This window comes from Orycteropus afer, unplaced genomic scaffold (genome assembly GCF_000298275.1).
Source record: "Orycteropus afer afer isolate SDZICR_OR568_19922 unplaced genomic scaffold, OryAfe1.0 scaffold00083, whole genome shotgun sequence".
Classification (NCBI taxonomy): domain Eukaryota; kingdom Metazoa; phylum Chordata; class Mammalia; order Tubulidentata; family Orycteropodidae; genus Orycteropus; species Orycteropus afer.
In genome coordinates, this window is record NW_006921670.1 from 9,115,897 (window position 1) to 9,126,979 (window position 11,083).

The 11,083-nt window shown below is 51.6% G+C and overlaps 1 protein-coding gene across 1 annotated transcript in view; it reads right to left on the bottom strand.

Annotated features, from left to right (window-relative positions):
• Positions 1-11,083, bottom strand: part of EFCAB6 (EF-hand calcium binding domain 6) — a 200,985-nt gene that overhangs the window by 136,881 nt on the left and 53,021 nt on the right. Inside the window, exons 8-9 of the mRNA XM_007941797.1 lie at positions 8,357-8,453; positions 1,589-1,707 (exon numbers count right to left, since the gene is read on the bottom strand). Coding sequence (XP_007939988.1) covers positions 1,589-1,707; positions 8,357-8,453 — 216 coding nt within the window. The remainder of the gene's footprint in view (positions 1-1,588; positions 1,708-8,356; positions 8,454-11,083) is intronic.

Consider the following 11,083-nt stretch of genomic DNA (forward strand, 5'->3'; position numbering starts at 1 on the left):
CATAGGGAGACAGCTCAGGGGGCAGGAGTGCATGGAGGGATGGACACAGGGAAGAGGTAACTATGGGGAGGAAGTGGGAGGGGAGCTGTTGCATTGTGCTAAATTGTAGTCAATGTCATGAGACAAAGTGTATGTGAACTGCTGTATGGAAAGTGTATTTGCTCTGTACATTTTCACCCAAATCACAATTAAAAAAAAAAAAATCATTGTTCTGAAATGCTGGACTCATAGTCACTGAAAACAAGGCCCAGTGAGGTGACCCGGCCTCGCTCTTTCTGGCCCAGGGAGCGCCATGGCACCACGGACAGAAGGCCCACTGGGTGCCCCATAGTTCAATCAGGCCTTTCTACTCAGAATGCCCTCCTTCTCCATCTTGACTCGAAGTTCTACTTCAAGGTCACTTCTACCATGTTGACTTCTAGGCCTCCCACAGGCCCCAAACCCCTGCTTTTAACCTCCTGTTGCCTGACTTGCTCTCTGCAGTGGGCTTTAACACAATCAGTGCTTGACGTTAGCTATGAATGTTTGTACGAACGCTGTCCCCTGACCAACTGTCGGCTCCCTGAAGACAGGGGCCGTGGAGTCGTCTCTGACTCACGCAGAGGCCCACACAGTGGAAGAGCCGTACAGCTGCCTGCATGTAGAGACCTGTGCATGACTCAGTCAGAGCCACTAACTGAACCTGCCGGAAGGAGAACGGGTATGGAGTCTAAATTGGGCCTGTGTAAGAATTGATCCAAAAATAAATAAAATAAAATAAGGATTCTGTGAGAACTTCAAGTTGCTTCTAAATTAGACACCAAGCAGCCCACTTAATTCTAAACTCGGCTAACATTTCAGCCCCTTCCGCTTTGAACAGAGGAAAATTAAAAAAAAAAATGACACCAACTGTTTCCCAAGCTTGCCTCTGGAAAGGCTGCACAATGACGATCTACCGTCCCTGGGGAGCACAAGCGGTAACTCATGTACAGTGGAGGAGGGGCGACTCCAAGATGCACCTGGGCTGGGGACACACCCCACTGAGTGCCCTTCCAAGTGGAGACCTCTACGGGGGGAAGCGCATGACGATGTGTGATCCCAGCACAGCTACATCTAAAACCCACTCTGAAAATGGGACCAACAGTAGGTGCTATTTCCTCTTTAAGAGACCCTCAGGGCAACAACTCCAAGTTGCCAAAAGCTTGGGTATTTCTTCCACCAAGTATCTACAGACAGTCGTGTGGCTCTGATTTCACCTCTGGGCAAGCAGGGGAGACACTTTGTCCTTTCTGACGGCCTCTCTGCTGCTGAGCCGGCTGTGTTAGATCAAGTCTTTGGAGGTGACGTAGCTTTCTAAGCTAACAACACCTCAGAAACGCAAGCCCCTCCAGTCGAGCCCTGTCGACGAATGCTGACCTGGGTCTCATGCTCCCAAAGACCAGCCTGTGCACCAAGGCTGCTCGCTGTGGGGGACGAGACAACGGCACGGCCAGCATCCAAAGAAAACTGTCACCCTGAAGCAGTGACGAGAGATTAGTGTTGAGTTTGCTGCAATGAGCTACCCAAGACCATGCACGTGGGAAAGGGCCAGTCTGCAGGTATCACTTACCTCATCCAGAGCTTTTCAAATTCCCTGGGTGTCAGAGGAATGTCAAAACCGTAGAGCGCGTTCTTTATGTCCCGTCGTCGGAGAATGCCATTGCCCTCATTATCAGTCTCTATGAAATTCTGCAAGATGAGAAGGTGGTATTTAGTAATATATAAAAGGTGTTTATCCAATGATAACATAAAGGGTTTTCAATAGCTGTTGTTTGGAACAATCTAGGGCTTCTCTCTCCCTACCCATCCACTCAATGACCTCCTCATCCAAGTTCCAGACATCCTCATCCTTCCTGTAAAGAAGGCAACAGAAGAAAATGCAGACAAGCATCATGCATTGGGAGGGGTTATTTCCGGGTAAAATGGTCTCAGGGTACGCACCCTTGAGTCTTCTGACCCAAAATGTGAGTTTAAACACTATTACAAAGAAGCATCAAACAAACTAACCGGAAATGACACCCACCGTGGCCCAAGGAGCTTGAGGGCCAGCATTTTGGCCCTCTGTCTGTCAGGGGAAACAAGGGACTTACAATCCAGCTATTACGACAAGGTGATCTGGCACTATTTTAATGTCCCCCGGGGACGCTCAAAGAATGTACGGAGTGACTAGGCATTGAAGGAGACCAAGGACTCTAACTTAAACACTAACCTGAAAGATACTCAGCACTGTCTTAAATTGTTTTCAAAATTGCTCTTTGAGCCCCCTTGTATCAACCAAAGGCGGAGACACAAAGAACATGCACTAGGTTGGATCGTGTTCCCCCAAACTTCATGTTCTTTCTGGTTCCTCAGAATGTGTATTGAGAGACAGGTCACTGTAGACGTAATGAGTGAATTCAGCATGAGGTCACATTGGAGCAGGGCGGGCTCTCAATCCAATGTGAGTGGTGTCCTTACAAAAGAGGAGACGAGACACACAGACGGAGACACACGGACGTACAAAGGAAAAAAATCTTCAACAAAAAGTAATCTCATAGGCAAATGTAAGGGGCAGTTTTATGGTATCTTTGCTTTATAAGCACGATTCAAAAAGAAAAAAATGAATGAAATTTAATTACAAATTTGTGTTATTGGGCACATAGCGTATAAAGACAGAATGCGTGATAACAGCAACCCGAAGGGGGAGGGGCAGCGCAGGGACAGTGTGGGCGCATTACTGAAGGTCGCTGAGGGCTTCCCCTCCTCCGCGACGCTCCACTTTACCGAGCACGGTGCCCTTCTCCAGCGACTGGTCCCTTCTGACAACATGACCAGAGGAGGTGAGACCGAGTCTGGCCACTCTCACTTCCCAGGAGCCTTGCGGGCGCCGTCCTCCAGGACAGATGTGTTCCCCCTTCCGGCGGTCCACGGCACTGCCAGTATTCTTTGCCAGCACAACTTAAATGCATCAACCTTCTTCGGTCTTCCTTGTTCTTTCGCAGCACTTTCGCCCAGTGCGATACATCGTCTGATTTCTTGACTGCTGCTTCCACTGGTGTTGACTGCAGGGTATTGGCGAGCTTGCTAATAATGTTAATAATGTAACTAAGGTCCAGGGCCCCCTTGTTGGCGTTGTTGTTGTTGTTATGTGCCGTCGAGTCGCCCCCGACTCATAGCGACCCCTCCTTGGGTTTCCTAGGCAGTATCACTATGGAAGTACATTGCCCCATCTTTCCTTCCGAGGAGTGGCTGGTGGGTAGGACTGTGCAAATAAGGTGCACGGAGCCCTCATGTGAGGCTTGGTCAGTTCTGTCATCTCAGATTCAGAAAAGGGGGATTCTCACTGCCATCAAGAGAGAGAAGCCGAGAGGGGAGCGCGGCCTTGGAGCTGGGATCCCTGTGCGGAGACGACGGCAGAGAGATGGCATGAGAACCAAGGGGCCAGCGTGAGACAGAGCGGGGGGCCTGCTGCCCACAGAGCAGGAAAAATGAGTGCCTGTGGACGGAAGGCTTGCTGGCAGAGTGAGGTGTACCTACAGACAGACCCAAAAGAGCTTCGTGACATTTGTCTGAGCAGGGCAGAGGCCAGGCTGAGAGGCCAAGAGGCTGAGAGGCCGAGAGCCACAGAGAGTGGTATGCCTGGCGCATGGCCAAGGGCAGGCTGTCCGGATGGAAGAACTGTATCCTGAGCATTCCTGAACCTGAATTGTAACCTCCTGCTTCCCTAATAAACCCCATGATCATGAGTACTGTCTGTGAGTTCTGTGTGGCCAATGCAATGAATTTCCAAGTGCCTAAGGCATTTGACTGCTAACCAGAAGGCTGGAGGTTCAAACCCACCAGCCACTCCTCGGAAGGAAGGTTGGGCAATCTACTTCCGTAGTGATACTGCCTCAGAAACCCAAGGAGGGGTCACTATGAGTCAGATCCGACTCAATGGCAGTGAGTTTTGAGTTTGGCAGAGAAGTAATGAGTGCCATGGAGGGACGTTTGGTGTCAAAGTTGGTAAAAAAAGGTCAGAGGGTGGCGGCATGTCTGACTTTGACCTCACAGGAATCGGACTCGGGCTGACGCTGCCGATGGTGGTTCTCTCTCCCCTCATGAAGTCAGAGGGGGTCAGAGGACGTCTCTCCCCTGCCCTTTCTGTAGTCACAAAACAAAATGTGCATGAATTACTAAATGGAAAACCAATTTGCCCTGTAAATGTCCATCCAAACCACAATTTAAAACAAAAGCAAAAACCAAGGAGGGAGCACACCTGAGAACTTGGCCAGCGTTTCCTACGGCCAGGCACTGGGCAGAGTCTCTGACGTGTAAAACCCTTACAACAACCCCAGAGGGGAGATAATGCTGTTACCCCACTTTACAGACAGGAAGACTGAGGCAGGGAGTGACTAGATGCCTTGATCACAGGTGGGGCTGGCATTCCAGCCCTGGCTGTTCCATCCAGACACCTCCCTGCTCCTGCCTCACAGCAGCAGTGCTTACAACAGGGCACCCCCGGACACGGCAGTGGGATGGACGAGCACGTGCCTACACCCATTTGATGGGTGTGCACAAACGTGACAATGAATGGAATACAGCTGTCCACATTAGCATGCAGCCACAGCTCTGATCTGATGTAAGGGGAGTCTTTTGGGGTGTGTCTTGCATCGAATTTTATCTTACAAGACATGAAAGGAGAGAGAAGCAAGGGGGGGGGGACCAACTATCACCAAGAAAGAAGAACCAGGGTGGAGAGGACCCTTTGGACCAGAATCCCTGTGCTGGGAACCTCCTAGACCTGGGGAAGCTTTATGCCAAGACGTATGGAGGTCTCCAAGGAATGTCAGGCCCACAGATGCTGAAAGGAGACAAGGACCTTTCCCCAGAGTCGATAGACAGATAGTCTTCTTATTGAGCCGGTGCCCTGAATTCAGACTTCTAGCTTCCTAAACTAGGAGTCAATTCCTGTTTGTTAAAGCCATCCACTTGTGGTATTTCTGTCACACCACCACTACAGAACTAAGATAACTATCATAAAAATACACTAGCTTACCTTTGGATTGAAAGGAAGGCATGCTGAGGATTATCTAAGGCAGGAGGGGCCAACAACAGCCCACAGGGCAAATCCAGCCTGCCATCTTGTTTTTGTAAATAAAGTTTTATTGGAACATAGTCATGTCCATTCATTCACACACTGTCTACAGCTGCCTCTGTGCTGTAAGAGCAGAGCTGAGTGGTTGACTCAGAACAAACCTTTTGACTCTCTAAGACAATACATTTAGTGTCTGCCCTTTTACAGACACATGACAACCCTCAGTCTAGGGTATTCACAATATGCTATCACTAACCTAGACAGTGGTTACACAGGTGAATAACATAGTTTATACCATATGTACACATTTTACGTACCTCACTGTAGACTCAAGGATTCCAGAGAAGTCCCTTGAAGCACTTACAGCAGGTAAGGCCTGCCTCACACTGGAAACCACCCCTTGCCCAGTCCCTCAGACACATCCACGCTACAGTACTCAGTGTTGCACAGCACACCGTCAGTCTCTCACTGCCAGGCCCTGATTCACCCCCACTGGCAGTCTGCTCATCCCCATGTTCCATCTGTCAAATGCCTGATTATCTTTTGAGGTTAACCTGTGCCACCTTTCCTAACTCCTTCAGCAGAAGTGACCTCTTCGTTAGGTCACTGTACCCAAGCCGTGTGTCCGCTGTATACTTCGTCTTCACAGTGATGACTGGTAGTCAGTCCCGAAGGCTCTAGCCCTCCCTGGACCACACCTCTCTTGGGAGCAGGGACTGTGTCTGCTTTGCCGTTGCGTCTTTAGGACCTCTCACCATGCCTCACACACAACTGGTTCATGATGAATTTTTGCTGAAGAAACACACACTCATTTTCCAAAGAGGCTTAACCAGAAACAAACACAGGAAGCGAACTCAAGTGGAGCAACTTCCTCGAGCTCCCCAGATTTCAGCTGGATTCACCCCTGCGTAGCACGGCTGTGCGGCCAGCCAGGTGACTCAACGTGAAGATGACTAAACACCCGAATCTTTGTCCGCGCTCCCAGTGTGACTTTACTACAGGACACGGCCTTCTGGCTTTCTGTGCGGTGAGCACCCAGTGCAAGTCTGAGAGACGCAGAACGCAGCACATGGAGGACGACGCCACACCTTTCATACCTACATAGGCCATGGCCTGCAAGCCAAGGGCAGGGCCCCGTGTCCAAACACTTCCTGCAGGTTTAGAATCAAAACCACTTCCCCAAGGGCTGGATGCATTGGAGTACGGACAGAGAGCTGCCCCCTCCAGTCCTGCTAAGACAGGCAAGTCTACTCGGTCTTGGGAAGTGAGTGCCCAGCGCTCACTTCAGGACCAAGTGGCGAACGCCCTCCCTCCACATACCCGTCAGGACCTCTCTGGTTCCTTTACTCCAGGTGGTCCTCTGCTTCTCCCTCCATATACCCACACCTCAGGCCCCCTCTGGGCATCATGGCAGTGACCTGGGATTATGCAGAACAAGTACAACACGGCTGAGTTGCCAAGGGCACCAACGCCCAAGATGCAGGCCTATTGGGGGAGCAAGAGCCACACAGAGGAGAGGAGGCCAGGCAGGGAGAGAACACCCAGCCTGAGAGGCAGGGGGAGGCCCCACAGGGCAGGGTACAGGGAAGGCCTCAGTAACAAGGACCCCTGCCCACTCACCGCTGTGCCACCCTGTTCCCCTCCACTGCACTGAGGGCCACGGGAGTGACGGCTTTACTCTCCATGAGGCAGGGACTAGACTGACTGTTATCATTGAATTCCCTGGTGCAAAGCCCATGCACGGCATTAAAACCAAAATCCAAACCCACTGCCGATGAGTGGATTCTGACTCACGGTCACGTTAGAGGACAAAGCAGAACTGTCCCACCGGGTTTCCAAGGCTGTGATCCTCACGGAGACAGACTGCCACATTGTCGTTCTTCAGGGCAGCTGGTGGGCTCAAAGTGCCAGCCTTTCAGCCAGCAGCCCAGTGCGCGACCACTGTGGCACTAGGGCTCCTTGGGAGCTGGAAAGGGGCCTAGATTGGCCATCAGGCGGTGCTCAGCCAGCAGTGGTGGGACATGGGGGCCACCGGGGCCAGGGTGTGTTAGAGGGGGGAAGGGAAGAGGCTGAGGGTATAGGAGGAGCGTGGACGGCCCTTGGGGGAAAGGGGGCGCTGGGCCAACTGGGGAGTGGTGGCGGGTGGGAAGCTGGAGGAGGCACTTGGGTCGTGTGTGCCACGTTCATGGCCCAGACCTGCCCAACTTCCTGCTCAGTCCATCTCGTGAAGCGTCAGGCTGAGCCAAGGGCCGGCCTAGGCAGGGCTGTCCCAGTGCCGGCCGGTTCCGGTTCTACAGGACGCCAGCACAAAGAGCATCAAGTCCACTCCACGCCTCGAGGCCTGGCTCCTTCCAGAACTGGCCCGTCCACAGCCCCTTCTCCTCCCTCTGCTGGTCACAGCCCTCTGCCTCGGAGCAGAGTGGATGGTGCTGGGGAGAGGCAGCCCAGGAAGTGGACAGGACTTAACAGCCAGAACTTCTGATCAGGTCAAGACAGGGTGAACGCAGATGGAAAGTGCCCGGGGGGAAGACAGGGAGAAGGATTACAGAATATCCCAACAGGCAGTTCTTGAGGTCTTCTACATGGAGGTAGTTACCACGGCCTCACCGTACTATGAAATGTGGACCCACATTCTAGATTCCAGGGGGCGCCCATTTCACACGCATGCCTCCACTGTCCCATACGGGCAGCCTCACTGTCAGATTATGTACCCCATCCTGATGTCAGTCACAGTTCACATGACAGCAGGGAGAGGGGACGGGCCTTGTATGATTTTGGCAAATTCACTTTTGATAACTTTGGCAAGAAAGCAGGAAACAGCACTTTTTAAAAAGGCATGTTTCTAATTTTGTCCAATTAAGTATGACACATCACATATTTTTCTCATTTAAGTTTTTCATTCCAACCCAACATGAAGTAATGCCAGGTATTTTTGTCCATGTAACTCCTACAGTTACTTCTCTTTCTAAACAGCCACTGACCTTGAACATGAGAATTTAGTTTGAGGACGTATCTTCAGAATAAGAGGTATCTTACACGGGGTCGGCAGGGCCGTGTCCCCTGGTCAGCAGCTGGGACTGCACAGTTTGTCACCCGGGGCCACACTGGGTAGGCAGCATCATGTCCCCAGTTTGGCAGCCAGCTCTGGTTACTCTGATCACCCGGGGCCACACTGGGTCAGCAGGGCCATGGCCCCAGCTCAGTGGGTGGGTCTAGATGGTGTGACAGTCTCTGAACGTTAGAATCTCTCTTTCCTCTTAAGGAGATAAGTGTCCTGCTTACCTTTGACAAGTCGGGCCACCGAGTTTTGGCTTTGGTAACAAGATACTGATGAGCCTGCTCACAAGCTAGTTCTGAATCCGTAACCTTCTGTTTAGGTCTTAAAAGAAAGAAAAATCAATCCATCAGTAACTGTGTTTTAAATCTGACGGGCTCACTCCTCTCCTAAGGTTCCCCAAGGCCCCAGCCCCCCTTCGCTTTTAAGTACCACTGAAGTCTGTTCTTTTGCACCTGGGTTAACATAATTCTTAAAATACAGTCTTATTTCCTTGGTTGCATGCTACAGAAGTCTTCTTAGATTTTCTAATTCCTTGTTTATTAGGAATCAGAATCAACTCGATGGCAGAGTTTTGTTGTTTATTTGCAGCTAAATGCTGTTCAGTATTTTTTTCTTTTTTGCAGCTCACAAAACAAACCCACAAAACCCCAAACCCACTGCCATTAAGTAGATTCCAACTCATACTGATCCCCACTGGGTTTCCAAGACTGTCAATCTTGGAGCAGCTGCTGGGTTTGAACCGCTGACCTTCTGGTTAGCAGCCAAATGTCTCATGAAATAAACCTGGTTCTTTATTCTCAGGGCAGGAAACTTGATTTAATATTAACTGTCTCAGGAAGGAGAAAACTAGCAACTTTTATTCTCAGTTTACAAGTTGGAGTGAGATGCAGACTAAAGAAAACAGCTCAGGGACAGAGTTTCCACATCTCTCGGTCTCAACCGATTTTCAGAGGGTGGGCCTGAGGACTGGAAGGCGGTCCAAATTTTTCGCGCTCAGGCTGGCAGACATGGAAGACATTTAACGGAAGCCCAAGTCAAGCACGTGACGTGGTGGCTGGGGAAGCGTGAGATGCCCCTGGATCTTCCCCACTCACTAAAACCACCCGTTGTTGTTGCTGGGCACCAATGGGTCGATTCTGACTCACAGCAACCCTACAGGGCAGAGCAGACCTGCCCAGCAGGGTTCCCTGGGCTGTAATCTTGAAGGCCAGGTTGTTACTCTTGCCATGACGCTGGTGGGTTTGATCTGCCCACCTTTCGGTTAGCAGCCGAGCCTTTAACTATTGCTCCACCCAGACCCCTACAAAACCACCCAGGGAGGAGGGGAGCGCTGGAAAAACCCTCCTTCCGTACGGCTGCCCTGCTTCCTCAAGCATCTCTCCACTTCAGGGAACTCGAGCTTCTCACACACATCTGCACCCAAAATACCTGCACCCACCCCATCCCCGTCGCAGCCCATCCCCGCGGCACCCCATCCGCACAGTCAGCAGGGCATTCGAGCTGGTACTCCAGCACCTGCATCACACACTGCCCGCTCCCACCGTTTGCTGGATGGACACACGTCTGCGCATCTGTGGGAGGCGGGGCTTCTTTAAGTGCATGTGTGGGTGGGAAATGCCTCTTGCCCAAGGGTGAGTGAGGGGGCAGGTGAACGGGACCCCACCCAGAGCCTGGCATGGACTTCTCCTCCAGGGACCCCAGAAACCAGGGTGGAGAGACAGAAAACAAGCCCCATTAAGTGCTATCTATGCTGCCTGTAAGGAAAAATATGCTACCACCTCGTGTGCAGCCAGGTGAGAAGATGTGAGAAGTTGAGTTTACCAAACGCTGGAACTCAAAGGTTTATGGAATTCAGCCAAGAGCTCTGCTTGGAGCCTGACCCTGTCTGGGGGCTACACACATGGGTAGCAGCATGGTGGCAGTGTCCAGGGCCACGTCAGCCACCGTGGCAACGGCAGGTGCCAGGATGCACGGTCTTCCTCAGTTTCCGCAGCAGTGCTAGCTAGCATCACCATCCCATTTTGCAGGAAGAAACGGCATTTTGGAGAGGTTCAGTAATGTGCCAAAAACTGCATGGCCAATTCTCAGGAACGCTGGCACATTTAGACCCTCGTCTCAGCCCAGCTCTTCTCACCATCGTTTTACTTGCCAAAATAATAATAATAATTTTTATTTTCAGTGCGTTTCTATTTTTAATTTCATTTCTCTCTGGAGCGACACTTCCGGTGCCCTCAGTGACCTCTGCTGCTCACGGGAAGGTGCCACACACTGCTCCCTGCCACAGGGAAAGAGCCCCTCTCATTCCTGCTGCTCTGAGGAGCCTCTCGCCACTGGACGCTTCCATTTCAACTCAACAAGGGTAGGACTGCCCACCCCAGGCCCGATGGGGCACTGCCCCTGCGCCAGGTTCCCAGGACAGAGCCCCTGCAGCTGCAGCCCCTCCAAGAAGACCCCACTAGGACCTTACATGCTGTCCCATGTGTTAAAAGCAGACAGCAAGCCAGTTCACAGCTAAGAGAATCAAGAAATTAAGTGACAACCATTGCTACCCACGTGGCCTCTCCTTTAAATCCCTTCTAGGAAAAGCTACTGCTCTTGCACAGCTATCCTGGAGGACCCTCAGATTCCCTGATGACTGACAGTTCCACCATCTACGGTCACTACGCCCACAGAGGCTAGCACAGCCCTAGATACCCCCACCATGTTTCTGGCCTGTGGAGCCCATAGAGAGCCTCAGGCTCCCAGCAGAGCTCTTAGGTGAATCCCACAAACCTTTGACTTCCAACGTTTGGCAAACACAATACCTCACATTTTCTCAACTGGCAGGGTGCCGAGGACCAGCCGCAGAGCGGGTGGAGCCTCCTCACTCCTCCTGTGTCACTGCTTACGGGGGCCCAATGAGAACTTGCCTGGTTTCGTGTTCTGTCCTGGCACACGCCAGACAGTGAGGC